Here is a 17438-nt window from a genome sequence, read left to right as displayed (position 1 = left end):
TGTCTGACTTTTTGGACATGACTATTATCAAAAGGTATGTATCACTAAACCAGTTTATATAATATGATAGGATAGTATTGTTTACTTTTGGGGATCTTGACAGTTCTCTATCAGTTCGGGAATTTATGCCCTCCCTGATCATTTTGAACACGACAGTTGGAATAGCCTCACGTTCAAAACGAAATATGATTTGCCTAACAAGCTAAGTTTCGCGACTGACGCACGTCTAACTGTTGACGATGACTATATCAATTCATGATATTGCAAAATAATCTGTTTTTCTGTGGCATATATGCGTGCATAAATGTATACCATAAACTTTACACCTTTTGTGTAAATTAACATTCAGAAGAAATGAAATTCAATCATGCTTCTGTATCAAATGACCGATGTTATTACGTTTTATTATTGTTTAAGTTTTAATGTAATATGTCTCGATTGTTCAAAGTGTGACATTTGAAGTCCATCCAATATGGTAAGCTTTCGTCTTGTTGTTTTCTCTTCGTTTCGGTGATCAAAGGTACAGATTGGTTTGCTGAGTCTCAAGTAACGCTTTAATCGAGGAGTGTCTTACCCGGTGTAAGACGTGTTTTTCGTTGTCCAGAAATCTGACAAGTGGCATCATGCCGGGAGGGCAACAGCAGTCACAAACTGACACTGGAGGTAACAAATTCTTTCTTGCTTTACGCCATCTACTTTACGAGTATTTGAGAAAGATTTTTTTCCTAATTTCGAGATGCAGACAGCCAATGTTTTACATACTTTAAGAATTATTTCGCTGGGTAAGTAAATATTCTTCACATACAGAGTACTTCATTCTTATAGGCTCGTCGAAGAAACCATATTCAAACCTTCCACCAGTTTTCTGTTTATCTTTGTTTTTGCATGTATGATCCTCTCGACGGATAATTTCCATCTCTAATGTCCCTAGAATGATATAATTGTACTTGGCTTATAGGTTCATTCTTATAGTGTTTATAGAAAATGGCTGACTGACCTCGGTTTTGTTGTGAACCTGTAAACTCGATATTGGTTTTAAACATACACGTAATGTCTCGACAAAAACAGTAGGAAGATAAGACATGTGAAATTTGCCCAAATTGTATACGGATTGTCATGAAAATATTGCCCACGATATTTTGATTTGTTTTGTAAAAATATACCAAGATTTGAAACAAATAGAAAATGCGATGCCTGGACCCCGTAAGCATCACGTCAGATGGGTGTCTAGCCTACTAAAATATCATTTTTACATCCTAGATATATGTTTCTACTTTTCAGTTCTGTTAATACATGAATGATATGGGCCAGTCTATGAATGATTTGCCTTTCAAATTTATTTTTTCTTGTGAATTTTGAGAATATAAATATTGCCTGTTTAATCCAGGCACCACGCCCATGCAACAGTCTCAGACTGATTGGAGGTCACGTGCGCACGCCGCTGCGAACATACCCAACCCCATGTACGTCACCAGAGCAGGTAAAACGTTTTTTTATTAGAAACCAATGCGGAATTTCAGAGATTCTCTCTTGCTCTCACGTACCTAATGAGGGAACTACGAAGTGCTTTATTTGTAGCTTGGTTGTTATTGAGAACAGTCAGTGGTTTACGTAAGATTGGTGGAATTTCCCATATGGATGGATAGTAAAATATACTGTAATGCACAACAATTGTACAAGGTACAAAATATGGCATCTACTGGTACATAACTACAGCTCCATGAGGCTAATCTACCTGATACAAGAGTGTATAGTACGGGATGAGAATGGGCTTTTACAAAGATCATTAGAGGCATGTCTAACGTCTAGACATTCTTTAATATAATTTCCTGTGTATACAATGCAGGGGTTGTCACATGTCATTATGTACATAGATTTGCTATTCAAGTCGACCAAGATGATAGCCTTGTGTATAGTGAATTACGTATATCAAAATATTTGGGACATACGACCAAAAAGTGATATTCGTCTTCAATTAACTTTGGACAAAATGAACACACCTTCTGGTCGATAGGAATTGTTTTAAATCTCCTTGTTTATATGATAAAAAAACGCGGTATCGTTGAATGTGAAGAACTTTAACAATAATCAAGTGCCCCAGTGGTCTCAAAAACAAGACTCATACTGTCCGAGGAAGTAACAAGGAATACATCAACCCAAATTAGTCAAACTTTAAGTTCCCTCGTACATATATTTAAACAGGTGCAACTTACGATACGGACGACATCAGAAAGACAAAGTGTCGCTGCATCTTGAAGAAGTTGTTGCAAACTGTCGGGTTTGTGTTGGGTCTGTCAGTCGTCATCATGTTACCCTATTTGACAGGTAAACCTTTTATTCTTGTCTGAATTAGATATAATGTCTTGAATAAAGTTAGATAAATGTTTTATTTGGGAATATCATCGCGTACGTAATTCACTTCGATTTCTTTTATGATATAGTTAAAGCCATCAGTGTTTCTGAAGAGATGGCCAAACTATCTGAAGATATGTCCAAGCTGAACAGCCGGATTGACCTGGAAAGTAAGTGCATTTTCCTAATTTAATTCAAATTTTGCATGTGGAAAGCTTGCCATACAATTGAATGCCTTACGGGTAATAAAGTATCTTGCTCTTATATCAATTATGATTGAATAATTGTTTATTACCTCCCTGAATGCAAATGCTACAATAACCTTCTTTGCTAAGAATAGATTTTCATACTTTGAACAACTGGTTTTTGTCTGGTTCTGTGTCTTCGTGCCTATAAATCAAGGTCTTTTTGATGGATTCGTCTGAAATTTGCCATACAAATCATTCATAGACTGGCCCAGATCATTCATGTATTAACAGAACTGAAAAGTGGAAACATATATCTAGGATGTAAAAATGGTATTTTAGTAGACTAGACTCTGTAGATTTAGATGGAATATAGCACAATGTTCGTTTTCTTTTACTTCGTGTTATCTAATGCATTTATCGATCCCAAGTTGGGCATGAATATGCAATAAAGTTCATTGTCATTGTCATTGTCTATTTGTTTCAAATCTTGGTATATTTTAACAAGTGTTGAGCAAATATGTATCTGTTGTGTATTATGTGGTTGTAAACCCTGCAGCAATTCAGCACTGGCTGCCATTGCATTGGTTATATCTGACCAATAAACCAGTATCATCATTATTATACTTTAAATTGAATTTTGTCTGCATTTTATACCAGTTCTAGCTGTTTGCAAGGGAAAAATCAAACGGGAACTACACATAGCAGTTGTTGTTCTCACGGTTTCCTTTCTGGAATTTCTTCTGTGTCTATATTGTGACCTGTTTCCATTGTTGTCAAACCATCGTTACGTTTGATATATCAAAGTAACTTACTATGGGTGAATACAGAGAATTGTAAATGTAATGCATCCGACATAACAGCTGGTGAAAATGGAATAATGGTGACGAAAATAAGAAACGTCATGTTCATTTTGATGAAGATGTTCTCGGCCAAATCAAAAGATCTCAAACTGATACCATCTTCTGTCACGCCTCACAGCCTATCGCCCTGATTGTACCCCGCAGGTTGCCAGCAGGGACCGCCTGGTCCCGCGGGACGGGACGGGATAGCCGAGCTAGAAGGACGGCACGGAATCCAAGGCTTACGGGTACGAAACTTATCCTTGTCCCACGTTAGAAGTTGTGTCATCCTCATACTGATATAGACGTGGTATCAGTAAAATGGTGTTTATGTCTCTACAGCATTTACAAGGTTTAACTCTCATTATTTTGACAGGGTCCAGCCGGGGATAAAGGAGAAGCAGGGCCACCTGGAAGAGACGGGAAGTCAGGAGAAGCAGGGCCGCCGGGAAGAGACGGGGCTCCAGGAGAAGCAGGGCCGCAGGGTAGAGACGGGGCACCAGGAGAAGCAGGGCCACCGGGGAGGGACGGGGCTCCAGGAGAAGCAGGGCCGCCGGGTAGAGACGGGGCACCAGGAGAAGCAGGGCCGCCGGGTAGAGACGGGGCACCAGGAGAAGCAGGGCCACCGGGGAGGGACGGGGCACCAGGAGAAGCAGGGCCGCCGGGTAGAGACGGGGCACCAGGAGAAGCAGGGCCACCGGGGAGGGACGGGGCACCAGGAGAAGCAGGGCCGCCGGGTAGAGACGGGGCACCAGGAGAAGCAGGGCCACCGGGAAGGGACGGGGCACCAGGAGAAGCAGGGCCACCGGGAAGGGACGGGGCACCAGGAGAAGCAGGGCCACAGGAAAGAGACGGGGCTCCAGGAGAAGCAGGGCCACAGGAAAGAGACGGGGCTCCAGGAGAAGCAGGGCCGCCGGGTAGAGACGGGGCACCAGGAGAAGCAGGGCCGCCGGGAAGAGACGGGGCACCAGGAGAAGCAGGGCCACAGGAAAGGGACGGGGCTCCAGGAAAAGCAGGGCCGCCGGGAAGAGACGGGGCGCCAGGAGAAGCAGGGCCGCCGGGGCCAGGCAAAGGTGACAACTTTTTCCATTGTTGTCAATCAAATTGTCACTTTTCAAACACACAGCATTTTGACTGCCTAGCTCCGATCGACGTATTAATGTCGCAGCTTATGTAGATGTTATATTAGATAATCACTGTTAGGTTGCTTCCAGTATACGTAACGCTTCTGTTTAATCACCAATTTCTTAAGGAGGAAGTGCGTACATCCGATGGGGGAGGATGACTTGTGCTGACAACGACGGAGCAGAGCTGGTGTACTCGGGTAAGATTTTTGTTGAATGCATATACAGACGGCTTAACTTTTGTGCCATTTTTTCTCAGCCGTATTACAGTGCTAGTCACTTACAAGTTAACTCTTTAAGGGATATTTCATGAACAAGATTGACGAAAGATCTGACCATGTCTGTATACTGAAACTTCTGCGAAATCTTGTTTCATTTCAGGTGTGGCAGGAGGTACACACTTCTTCCATCATGGCGGCGGGACCAACTACCAGTGTCTGCCGACCGACCCACAGTGGGGAACGTACCAAGATGGAGTCCAAGGGTGGAAGGCTTACATGTACGGAGCTGAGTACTTTTTGAACACAAACGTCCCGTTCGACTCCACCTCCTTTCATGACCAAGACGTCCCGTGTGCGGTCTGCTACGTCCCAACCCGCGGCAGTAAGTTAATGATCCCCGCCCGTAACACCTGCCCCACCGGCTGGACCCGGGAGTACCATGGCTACCTCATGGCTGAGCACCACGGCCACGCCGGTGCTAAAGAGTACGTCTGTGTGGATGAACAGCCCGAGAAGATACAGGGCGGTTACACCAACCGCGACGGCGCGCTGTTCTCCCCCGTGGAAGCCCGCTGTGGGTCCCTGCCGTGTCCCAACTACGTGGAAGGGAGGGAGCTCACCTGTGTCGTCTGCACCAAGTAGAACATTAGTGGAACATCCATTCTGTAATCTGTATAATTTTCCTAACAATGAAACACGTAGCTCTTGTCTTAACATCCATGGAAGCATACCTGTTGAGCAAAACAGACTAACCAAGGTAATCAAATCAGCTTTAATACACTGTTGCTAACATACACACTTAAATGTTCCTATGATGTTTCTGTTTCAAGATTTTTATGGTGATAGGTGATTTGGCTAGACTGTGTTTAATGGTTGCCTTAAGCTTTTGAAAGTTTGTGATACTAGTATGAGGGTAGCGTCAAGAGCTTTAAGAGGAATATCGAGGATTTTGTTTTCCTTTGCGGTGCATTTGTACTTTGCTTTTGTCCAAGAGTAGAACAATTGTGATTATTTTCAGAATAGCATGCAATTAGTAGACTGTGAAACCGGTAGAAGTAGCCATAACAAAATTATGTGTGATTCAAGTTTTTATTGCAACGTCATCACTGTCATCTTCTTTGAAATTACGCTGATATGAAGGTTAGTACTTTTTTTAATAAATCACAGCAACGTAGAGAATGTCATTAGATATGTATGGTCTGGCGTCAGGCGTTCATTATGCTTGTCGAATCAAGTATTTCTGTAGCCTATAAGCTATAGCCTCACTCGAGCAACGCTTGCACACACACCTCCCCAACACGATTTGTTTCATTCACGTTGATATTGTATCCTACTATTTACAGTATGATGAAATTTACTTTTGTGACTGAACGGCAACGTTAGTTTATTTCGTTAGTCAGTAGCATATTTCTGTAACAGCAAAGAACATTAGCCCCAGTAAGGTATCCTACCAGTTAATACTGTAAGTAATAGAGAGAATACATTAAAATGGGTTGGTTGCCCCTAGCCTAAGTGTACCATAGCTGTACATGTACAACAGGCTCTGAGGAAACGGCATCAAGATTAATGTCTATAGAGCTTTCATTCCGGTGTTTTAACTAAACGTGAAAAGTATGTTTTAGTTTTAAACAACATAAGAAGTAAATATACAAGAAAGGTTTTGCCTCCTACGTTTACATGTTTGACTTTCAAATATGTACAACTGTGCTCAGTGTGATCATCATGTTTGTCTGGGCAATGGTGAAACTACCAACTTCACACAATGGTATTCAATCATACAAGTACACCAAAAGAATTTGCATATTAATGAGTATCTATCGATATTCCCCTAGTTCTGTTAAAAATGTCACGTGATGAGTCCTTTTAGGTATAGCGGTTTCATAAACGTTCCTCATAAATTATGCAAATAAGCTGCAAATTTGCATACTAAGCATGATTTTGTCAATCATCAGTTAAGCTATCTTCATTCCAAATGCCATGACGATCCGTCAAACCCTTCTCGAGTTATTCTCTTTGAAAGTTTGATACAGAATCGGCTCCTGCATTTAAAAAAGCCGCTAGGGAGTCCAAACCTACATGACTTACTCTCCATCCCAAAAGCTAAATATCACTAAAAAATCAGGACCCTAATATAGCATGTCCAGAACACGAGATACCAAAACCGGAAGTTCCACTGCAGTACCATGGCAAGTTGGCAGGGGGCCCAAAATATAATCATTTCGAGGTCTCTACAAGACCTGCCTGCCTACCAAATATGAAGACAATCCATCCAGGCATTTTCGATTTATGGTGTTGACAGACGCTCCAACACACTCAAGACATAACCTTCTTGGTGAAGGTGGCTAACGCGGTATCACACAAAGCTGGAACGGATGCGGGGTCAGCGTTGCACCAAAGACGCCGTCAGTGCTTGGAGGAGGAACGCCCTCTGTCGTCCTGAAGGTGAAGGACTGCAGCAGGGTCGAGAAGAACAGGAAAAGTTCCATCCTGGCCATCGGCTCACCAAGACACCCTCGTCGTCCTAGAAATAACAAAATGGAAGAATGGGCTGTAGTTAGAGCAACCGTAGTTCAGCAACAATGTAAATATATGTCAAGAAAAGCCAGATACCACGATTCTATTCCGACATGGATAAACTTTCAGAAGGCATATGATTGGGCATGTTTCCATGTTTAAAGGCGGAATGAAAACTGGTCTACAATGACAATGTATGATCCAACAGTAAGATTGACCGTACGTGAGCAATAAGAATGTAATCATCCATCAAAAGGAGATATGTCTTAGTCTTACCTCCTCCAAAAGGCAGGAATGACTCAGGCTTGTTGATGACGTTCCTTTCCGCGTCCAGAAACCTTCCGGGGTCAAACCGGTCCGGATCAGGCCAGTAGGCGGGGTCCATGCGGACGGAGTACATGTTTGGTTGTACCTGGATCGGGCAACGGAGAACAAAGTCAAAATTCAACTTAATTTGCCAAGGGAAACTCTTACAACTGATGATTTCAGTAGATCATATCATTAGTGAAAGGTGGCTTTTGCTGTTAGGGCAGCCATGTACAAACGTAAGCAAATCGCCAAAAGTCACCACTGAACAAGGGATTTGACAAATATAGTCCCAATATAGACAGTAGATGATAAATCTAATGTTTGAGTCAATGGGGGAATAATCTAACAAAAAATGTGGCCACAATGGCCAGATGAGGTGGTCACTAGTACACATAGTTTTCACTATGTCATATATTATACAGAAAATAAATATCCTATGACACAAAACAACCTAAAGTACCATAGTCCCTTTTGGAATTTCGTAACCCTGCACTTTGACGGTTTCAGTTGTGGCGTGAGGATTTATCAGAGGTCCAATATGGCGGATCCTCATAGACTCCAGCAGGCAGGCATTCACGTAGGGCAGCTGGGAACGGTGGGACAGGGTGGGCAGACTCTCACCAACGACGGCAACAAGCTCCTCTTGTACCTGTTAGTATAAAACCACACCTATGCAACATTTACAGACGACTTTTCAAAACTCGCGCACTCAAAAGTCGCAAGAAAAGCGTTGAATATCTTGTGATCTTTAGATTGCCAAGCCCTCTGACAGGGCCAAATATTCGTTGAAGAAACCAAATAGCTCACGAGTACCTTGTTTTGGATGTCAGGGTTCATAGACATGTAGAGTAGACTCCACAGCAGGGTATTGGTGGTTGTGTGTGTTCCCACAAAGAAAAGATTCAGGGCGATGGCAAGGACGTTTTGTTCCGTCAAACCGTCCACCTTTTCCTGCTCCTCAAGCTCCAGAAGGCAGAAGTCAAGGAAGTCTCGCGGGTTCTCGCGATCCAGATGTTCCCGATGACGAGATATCTCCTCTTGTAATACATTTTGGACCTTGGAGAACGCAGCCAGCGCATTGATACTGGCTCTATTCACTAAAAAATATATGTTAACACAATTACACACATGCAGACTTTTTTTGACGAAATAGCTATGGACGTTTCTCAAACTCATTAACATCCATCCTCATCACAAGAACGGACTGTACTTCTCCGGCCTTACCGCATGGTGGCGTTGTCGCAAGGATGTTGTCCCAAAAGTGACTCAGATCCCGAGAGAGTCAGCTGAGGAATTACAGGAACGTCATGCAGGTAAATTCCAGTTAGATTGTATTAAAATTCATCTTCCTATGGCCTTCCAATATAGAATTACGGAACTCTAGAAAATGCTGTGCAAAGAGCAATTCTACCTACCGACAGGAACGAACCGTAGTAAGGGGAAAACATGAATGATCTGCCCCGCTCCGAGTTCAACAAACACGGTGGCAATCGCCTCCGAGAGCTCACGAAACGTTTCATCCTCGTAGTCGTAGCGCCTTCCGAACACCATGGGACAGATGATGTTTGCAACCGCCACTGTGACGTCATGGGCGATGTCAAAGGGCTGTCCGTTATAATCAGCAATCTGCACAGAATTTTTCATCTGTTAAGTGATGAGTTAGACAGATGGTCTTGTCTTAAAGTGTGTTGGTCAGATGCATTATGACTCTAGAGTTCATAGGCTGCTTACCATTTCTTAACACAAAGAAATTATGAAGACGATTCCTCAGAGTGGTACAAATGTTATGGAAGCTCATCTGTGCTGGTAGTGATCATGATACAATGCTTAGCTTTATTCCAACACTAAGGTATTCACGGATCAAATATCAAAAACTCAGCATCCTACATAGTTCGCCTTGGTTACATCTTACCCTGTTCCGAAGAACGTTTGCTTCTTCTCGAATTTTCTCTTCAATACTTCCACTTCCCACCTTCATGCCCAGGTTCTTGAGAGTGGTGGTAGCAAACCTCTTCCTCTGTCTGAACCCGGTCCCCCATCTTGCAGCAGTTATGTCTAGGAACAAAGAATATGTCTCTTACATGTAAACTCAATAACATGTAACGTAACATGACCTATTATCGTGCAGGACCAGTTTACGTCCAGTTTAGGTCATGTCCATATGTCGGGGTGTATTATGCCAAAGATTGTTCTCATGAGCGATAAAGAACGTCTTAAGTATGATCCTTAGCCATCTCTTTCTTTTATACAAAGCAATGAAAAAGGTTTACGTCCAGCGACAAAACAGAATAAACCCCTGAACCAGTAACAACAAGTTGCACGGAAGCGTCATGCATGACGTATTTCATATGTAATTCGACATCGCGTACTTCATCATGTTTTCCTAATTTACACGATAGCTAGTATCTTTTCAAATTAGCCGACGTTAAACCTTTATTTGATATTCAGACTATCCATGGTGATTCGAGTTTTGAAACTCTTACCAGTTTTAGGAAGGTTTGATACAACCTTGCGACCCCCGCACCGTTGGTTAATTTTTGCACGGCAAACATAATGGCCATGCGTTAATCACGTGAACGCCACGTGCCGCGCATGTCGGCGAAATTCACAGATCAACATTGTTTTCTTCTATCGCGTCAAGCAAGCGGCGGGACAAACATAGTCACTTTACTATCATTTGTCTGTAGACTACTTTGGACAGTTACTGTGCATTTTTCTGGTCTATGTTCTTCAAGCATAGCGCTAGAAGGGAAAAGACTGAAGTGGGCGATAATAGGTAATCCTAGCACAATTCTACATCATATACATCAGTATAAATACATGCTCGCACGGCGTTAAACAGGCGGAGAAAAACTTACAGACCATGCATTTTCTTTTAGAAGAGCTGATATTTCTGCCCATGGTTTAAACATTTGGCTCTGTCCGCGCGGTTTTAAGATAAATACGTTTTTAATAAGTTGGACGATAACTGATCATTTTACGTTACGTATCACGTTTCATATCTATTTCAAGACATGCTGCTGAGAGCACAGCATTTTGTTTGACGCAATTCAGTGAGAATGATACATGTAATAGTAATAACAAGTGCATTGCAAGTCCATGCCTAGAGGCTAATTGCAAGTAATATATCAAAAGGACAGACAGATAATGTAGAACAGTATACCATGTGTCTAGTCTAAATTCTGATATAAAATCTAACTTTTTGGGTTTGACTAATCTTTTTCTCGACAGTGCACAGTGAGACAGCATACAACACAAGGTAATCAAATACATGTAAGTTGTACGATTTTCAGCGATCGAGGCTATTGTAGAACTGACAGACGATGATGAACTTTTTTGTCACAAGACACCCGGCAACGAGTCCAAGGCTGTCCCTAGAATGTCATACTTTTCTGTTTTACACCTACCGTACGACTTTTGTCAAGAAAGTATATGGTGAAAAGAAGTTTACCTTTTCCAAAACCGGTAATTGTATCAAGCAGGTAGTTTTGAGGCCTGGACGCGAACAGCTCTGACCTGTCTACGAGCGCGTCCTTGACGGCAGTGTAGCCGTTCAGAACCACCACATCGTCCATCCCCATCCTGACGGTGAAGACGTCCCCGTACTGCCGCCTCCACTCCGTCAGCTTGAGGTGAGGCACTCGGCCCAAGGCGAGGAGGTGCCCGAGAACAGGCACACGTCCTGCCGGGTAAGGAGGAAGGTTTCTGCGGCGCTTCAAAAGTGCATGAGCCAGGAGAATGGCCGCACAGAATATGAGAAAAGACTGAAGAGTCAGCCCAGAGATCTGCAAAATTTCTTGGATACGCTCCGTTATCCATGCAGCAGCCATAAGTCTGGAATGAAGTGGGACCAAGGAGGTTAAAAAGGGATGAGTAGACAACCCGGTTATGCCCCCCTCTCACTGGACCCGCGGCACGCTGGCGGCGTCGCTGCGGCCGATCAAATTGAAAAATTTCATCGACAAAAAAAGAATCTTTTTTAAAGCTTTTTGTGTTTTGTGGTCTTTTTGGAGACTTGATTATTTATTCATTTTATTTAGTTCTTAAAATAATTCCTGTTAGAAAACGGGATAGTTTTGAAATGTTGGGATAACTTTTATTTGATATTGTTATCCCATCAATTTACTATAAGATCTATTGAAATTCTCTTACTAGTAAATTAATGGAATAGCACTCCCTTTTCCCATTAATTTACTACTATGAGATATCTCTTACTAGTGAATTAATGGGACATGGGGGTGCTATCCCAACAATATACTAGTAAGACTTATTTACATTCTTTCTAGTAAATGAATGGGATAGCAACCCCTTATCCCATTAATTCACTATAAGAGACATGTAAAATACCTTACTAGTGTATTGATGGGATAGCACCCCCTTATCCCATTAATTCACTAGTAAGGGATAAGGGGGTGCTATCCCATTAATTTACTAGTAAAGGCTTCACAAATTGTCTTTCTAGTGAAATAATGGGATACATTTGTGATAGACGTTATCACGTGTAAAAGTAGTAATCACTGTTTTGGCATGGATTGAAATACTTTTTTTGGAATAAAAAAATGGGATAAATAGCTTGAGCTCTTTTTGGTCATACTTGTACGTTTCAAATGATATTCCCATTATGAAATCAAGAGTAACACAAATCAAGTTTAGGACGCAGCGACGCCGCCAGCGTGCCGCGGGTCCAGTGAGAGGGGGGCTTAAAGCCCCCCTCTCACTGGGATGCGGCACTGCGGCGGCACTGCGGTGGCAGCTCATGATGGGAATTTTTCACCAATTTTCATTTGCTCTCTCACTGACGTGCGTTGTAAGCCCAGATGTGCAAGTTATTGAATGAACTTCATTGCTCGACAATCGTACATGGTACAATGTAAGGCAGTAAGTCTACATTACTGCAAGGCTAATCTATTCTACGATTATATTTTATATAAGTGCAAAATATTATTGATAGCAATGTATGAGCTACAATATAGTCATGAATGGATTATTTTTCTCGCTTTTAGCATGAAGTAAGATGACATTGACCTATGCGGTATAGGAGTTGGACATGACAGCAACACATGAAAAACATCGTTCTGTGTACCAGATAGGTTGAAGTATATCTTAGTAGTAATAGTCTATAACAGCGCATATCTCTCTCTTTATCATAAGTGTTTGGGCTGTTTACAGTACCGTGGTAGGACTGTTTGAAATACTTCTCCGACAGTTGCAAAAATTCATACACGTGTCGAGGTGGGGTAGAAATGGGGTGGGGTAATTGGTTTGGTAGGTAATGGACGTCACCAGATTATCAATTACAGTCACTGTCAGTGCATTTGTTAATTGTTATATCAATTTGGTTGAACGTTGCCGCACAACATTAGTGTCTTTTACAAGAGCGCACGTCAGGATACTATCTTGTCATTGGTAGAGCCATGACATTGTGCAATGAGACCGTATTTCCTTCAAATACGTTGGAGTTGAGTTAGGGGAACTTCAATGTATGTGATAGCACAGGTCCCTATATAACGTCACATTATCATTTCTAAATACACGAAAATAGAAATTTCCACCATAAAAGTTCTTCATTCATAAGCAAGCTGTGGTGTCTATCGGGCTCAAATATGGCCGCCCATTTTAGATGTGAGGTGAAAGTTCGTAGTACAATAGTGCTACGTATTAGAAGTTAACAAACCGGTTAGACTCCATTTGGTGCAGAAGTGTCATGACCTCACGTGTGACCTCACGTTAGTCTAGACTTCTTCATTATCACTCATGCGTTTAATGCAAAGAACTAAATTTCAAGTCATCTCCAAGATGCCAAAAATCACCAGCTTTGACGCAAGCTAAGAGTTCAGCCGCTAGGTGTGTGAGTTTTGACTAAGGATTTAGAGTAGGGCGTAGAGGGGCTGACTGAATTTAGCGTCATAGGTCATGTAGGTAGCTCCGGAATTTAGCGTCGAGCGTTCTGGAGACGCCCCCATGCAGGCCCCTCTCAGGGAGGTGTCCGAAAAATAAGTTATTCAACATGACATCAATAGTTTTGACGCAGATCTAGATAGTTGAATCTTGTGTTAAGTCTTGAAGCCTGTTGGGAAGTCTCATGATTTAACATAATGAGAATTTAGCGTAATTCGTAATCGGCGGCGAAAACGTTGCGTAATTCGTAATCACTACTCCCCCATGCAGGCCCTCTCCTAACGTGTACATGTTATGGGCCCACATGAAACCTGAACAGAAACACGAACATTCTGGTAAAAGCAATGGAATTTTAATATTAACATTTATAGATATGACTTATGAAACAGACCACGCATGGATCTAATGATTAGGAATATACTCTTGAGACACATACCTCAAGAAAAGCGTTTTACGATTCCTGGTTCTGAGGCAACTTTTGTGATCCAAGTCGGAACTAGCAGAAGTGCGTCACGTTTCAAGCACGCCTTCTATTCTACTTGCCCTTTGTTCAAGTTAACGAGGACAGCAAAAGCAAAGTAAAGTCAGGTCCGTGAATATAAAGAGTACACCTGTTGTTGCAATGTTGCAAGTCTAGTCCTGAAAGTCCTGCTACCTCCTGACGCAAGACTGAACTGAACAGTGTTTGCGCATACCCTGGTAAGGTTAGCAGGCCACTGCCGGTATGCCATGGACACCACCATGTTTTGTCCCAGACGATAGCCTAAGGTCAAAAGAATTGTTTAATAGCTGATCACGTCCCGAGTGTAATGTTTCAATGCAGGGGGTAGTCCAGGCTACCTGTTGTGTTCTCACGTATGAAGATTGTCTTAAATTTCATTTCATTTAAATGCTGCAACGGTGAGAAGGTCTGAATTGAATCAGAGGTCAAATGGGGCTAGGTTGGGGTGGAGTGAAGCTCTACTCACCACGGGTGACGCCAAATTTTTGCCGGTAATCGGCCTCCTAGCGGGTACTTAAAGTACTGCAGCGATCGAGGCTTCAAATTAAAGTTTCAGGGCAAATTTCTTGCAAGTGCTACGGTCATAATTTTTGTGTGGTACATAGTTCATGCCACAGGAAGTAAGTTGTGTACGTTTGGGCCCCCTAGCGTCTTGTTTGGAACTGCAGTGGGTGTTTCGTTTTGACCTTCGAACATGAATGAAGTCAAAAGTCAAACAAGACGAACTACAGTGAAAACACGCATCAGACACAAAACGACGTACCTTAAGGGAAATACACGTTTCTGTATACATTATGCAAATGATTGTCCTCGTTAGCATAATTTATGATAATATGTGTTTAACAATAGAACAGCTACAGAAGAAATAAAACGTGTCTGCTTATTCTTTTTTACCAGAGAATGCAATGTGGTAGCCTGTGTTACATAATCTCTCGCTGTTATGAATTATGGCCTGGTGGTGCCTCCTCCTAGCCTGGAGTCCAGCCTTATTAGCTTCCATGGACGGAAGCTAATAAGGCTGGACTCCAGGCTAGCCTCCTCCTGGCCAGTGGAAGGACTGCTGATAGCGCAATTTAGTCCGCCTACATATTTGGGCGCCACTTCTGATCTCCAATGCTGTGCAAGAAGCATTATTTGTGGGAATCATGAGCCAATCTCTCAGCCAACAGTTTGTTCTTCTCCCTCTCTACCTCCATCTTCCACTGCCTCCAAAATGTCCACATTAGCCTCCCATGATCCTCTGGTCTCGGTCCACAGAAGTCGTCGTACTTGAAGATTTCTCGCAGAGCGGCCGGAACACGGAGACGTCGAGCGTGAACGTTGATGTCTGCCTCTCCCAACATCTGTTGTTCCAAGTTCACACGATGCCAACTGCTCTTCATGGGGTTCCATGTATTACACTTCATGTCCTGCCTTTCTTGTAGCTGCTGCTTTAGCTTGGAAAAGTACTCTTCTTTAACATGAATCTCTCGTTCCTTCTGTTTGTACGCTAGTGACTCTTTCAAAGTGAAGCCAGAAGTTCCCTCTGCGCCTGTGGCCCTTTTAGCTTCTCCTGGAGCCTCTGGCTCATTTGAAGTATTGGTTTCAACACCATCCAGTATTTTTGCAAGCTGTTCTTGCTGCTCCTTGCAGTCTTGCTTCAATGATTGATTCTCCTCTTCCAACCTTGAGATGTATTGATTATCCCTCTCCTCTAAATCGCGATGACTTGCCAGCTTTTCACTCAGTTTGGAGTTTTCTTCTTGCATCTTTGACAGTTTGTCAAGAATGGTGCTGCTTTTTTTCTCAAGCTGGTATATTTGTTCCTGCTGCTCCTTGTAGTCTTTCCTCACATTTTGATTGTCCTCTTCAAGTTTTAAGGTGTGTTGATGTTCCCTCTCCTTTATATCGTGATGATTTGCCAGCTTTTCATTTAGTTGGGAATTCTCCTCTTGCATCTTTGCCAGTTTCTCAAGTATGGTGCTGCTTTTATGCTTGAGCTGGAATATCTGTTCCTGCTGTGTCTTGGTAACTTTCTTAAGAGTTTGATTGTCGTCTTCAAGCTTTAAGATGTACTGTTGGTCCCTCATCTTAAATTCGCGATGACTTGCAAGCATTTCTTGCAGCTTAGAGGTTTCTTCTTGCACCTTAGTAAGTTTGACACGACTGGCGCTGCTTTCACGTTCCACCTGATGTATTTTCTTCAGCTGTTCCTTGTGGTCTTTCCTCACCTTTTGATTTTCTTCTTCAAGCTTTGAGATATAATGATAATCTCTCTCCCTCACTTTGTGGTGAATCATCAACTTTTCGGTCAGCTTAGAGTTTTCCTTTTCCATCTTTGTCAGGTTGTCGCGAATGGTATTGCCTTTATGCTCAAGTTGATGTATCTGCTCCTGCTGTTTCTTGTAAACTTCCAGTAGGGTTTGCTTCTCATCTTCAAGCTTTAAGATGTAGTGTTGATCCTTCTCTGTCTCCTTATAATGACTTGCCAGCTTTCCATGTAGCTCAGAGTTTTCTTCTTTCATTTTCATCTGGTTGTCATGAAAGATGCCAATTTTGTGTTGATATTCTTTTTCCATTTTTTCTTTCTCCTTTTCTCCTTTTGAATGGAAAACCCAGGCTGCAAAGAAAAACTGGATAAGTCCAAAAGCTGTGTTTGTTATTTTGCCAAAACTACAGTCTTAAGCACTTGCTTCACATTCAATTTTGGAAAATTCAATGAGGGTGGTACTGGACTTCTTCCCCAAACCAGAAGCTCTCTGCAACCGAAAAAGGATGGCCTAAACGTGTCCAGAACAAGAGACACCAAAACCGGAAGCCCGGCTGCAGTACCATTAAAGGCAGCTAGGATGCCCATAACTCAAACGAATGTCCTGCGTTTTGCTGACATCTGCCCACGTTTATCGTTCAGACCATTTGACGACTTTTCGAGTCCGACGTAAAACCAAGGTCATTAACGTTATATATAATGCCCTTGCACAAGGGCCCACAAACAATGGGTAATGAAAACATGACAAGTTCCATCTTATTGGTGATGACATAGATGACAAAAAACAACAGGTCATAATAACAATCAACATGTTATTCATTCCATTAAAATCATTTTATCATGCAGACTCCTTTGGGGCCAGTATTATTACATGCTGAACTTTTATGTCCCCGGACCACAACGTACCGACAAGCGGTGGCACCACGGCCGGTATAATGAAGCCCAGCAGCCAGCCCCAGCCGTCTGGCTCCCCCGGTATGTTCCCTGCCGTACCGGGACGGTTCAGATCGTTCTCCCGCATACGTGTCATCTTTGTAATGCTCAAGAAAGTCGAGATTCGGTCAAAGGGGGCGGACAAAAAGTAAACAAAAGAACGGACTGTGCCACTGTTGTGGACGGGTGAAATCCAGTTCAAAATTGAAGTGCTTCAGAGTGAGAAGAAAGGCACCAGAAGAAGTATGGAGTTTAAATTCACTAATGAATTGAACAGAAAAGTAGTAAAAAAGCTGACATACGTTGCATA

The 17438-nt window shown here is 42.5% G+C and overlaps 5 protein-coding genes across 5 annotated transcripts in view; 3 read left to right on the top strand and 2 right to left on the bottom strand.

The window, feature by feature from the left end:
- The window catches only part of LOC136423336 (tyrosine-protein kinase RYK-like), a 189224-nt gene that overhangs the window by 9731 nt on the left and 162055 nt on the right, over nt 1-17438 (top strand). The window lies entirely within an intron of this gene.
- Nucleotides 3701-4513, top strand: LOC136423370 (collagen alpha-1(III) chain-like). Its single transcript, XM_066411506.1, has 3 exons — nt 3701-3731; nt 3763-4452; nt 4506-4513. The coding sequence occupies exons 1-3, from the start codon at nt 3701-3703 to the stop codon at nt 4511-4513; spliced, it is 729 nt and encodes a 242-aa protein (XP_066267603.1).
- LOC136423588 (uncharacterized) lies at nt 4610-5528 on the top strand. Its single transcript, XM_066411814.1, has 2 exons — nt 4610-4703; nt 4885-5528. Exons 1-2 carry the CDS (start codon nt 4661-4663, stop codon nt 5364-5366), a joined length of 525 nt encoding a protein of 174 aa, XP_066267911.1. The 5' UTR covers nt 4610-4660; the 3' UTR covers nt 5367-5528.
- LOC136423369 (cytochrome P450 2D4-like) lies at nt 5777-11409 on the bottom strand. Its single transcript, XM_066411505.1, has 7 exons — nt 10927-11409; nt 9460-9602; nt 8963-9173; nt 8361-8734; nt 8008-8196; nt 7515-7650; nt 5777-7245 (listed from the first exon to the last, which is right to left on the bottom strand). Exons 1-7 carry the CDS (start codon nt 11375-11377, stop codon nt 7067-7069), a joined length of 1683 nt encoding a protein of 560 aa, XP_066267602.1. The 5' UTR covers nt 11378-11409; the 3' UTR covers nt 5777-7066.
- On the bottom strand, nt 13782-17278 carry LOC136423589 (golgin subfamily A member 6-like protein 6). Its single transcript, XM_066411815.1, has 2 exons — nt 17102-17278; nt 13782-16546 (listed from the first exon to the last, which is right to left on the bottom strand). The coding sequence occupies exons 1-2, from the start codon at nt 17223-17225 to the stop codon at nt 15078-15080; spliced, it is 1593 nt and encodes a 530-aa protein (XP_066267912.1). The 5' UTR covers nt 17226-17278; the 3' UTR covers nt 13782-15077.

This window comes from Branchiostoma lanceolatum, chromosome 17 (assembly GCF_035083965.1).
Source record: "Branchiostoma lanceolatum isolate klBraLanc5 chromosome 17, klBraLanc5.hap2, whole genome shotgun sequence".
Lineage (NCBI taxonomy): Eukaryota > Metazoa > Chordata > Leptocardii > Amphioxiformes > Branchiostomatidae > Branchiostoma > Branchiostoma lanceolatum.
The sequence above is the reverse complement of the archived record's forward strand: the minus strand, read 5'-3'. Positions and strand labels throughout refer to the sequence as shown.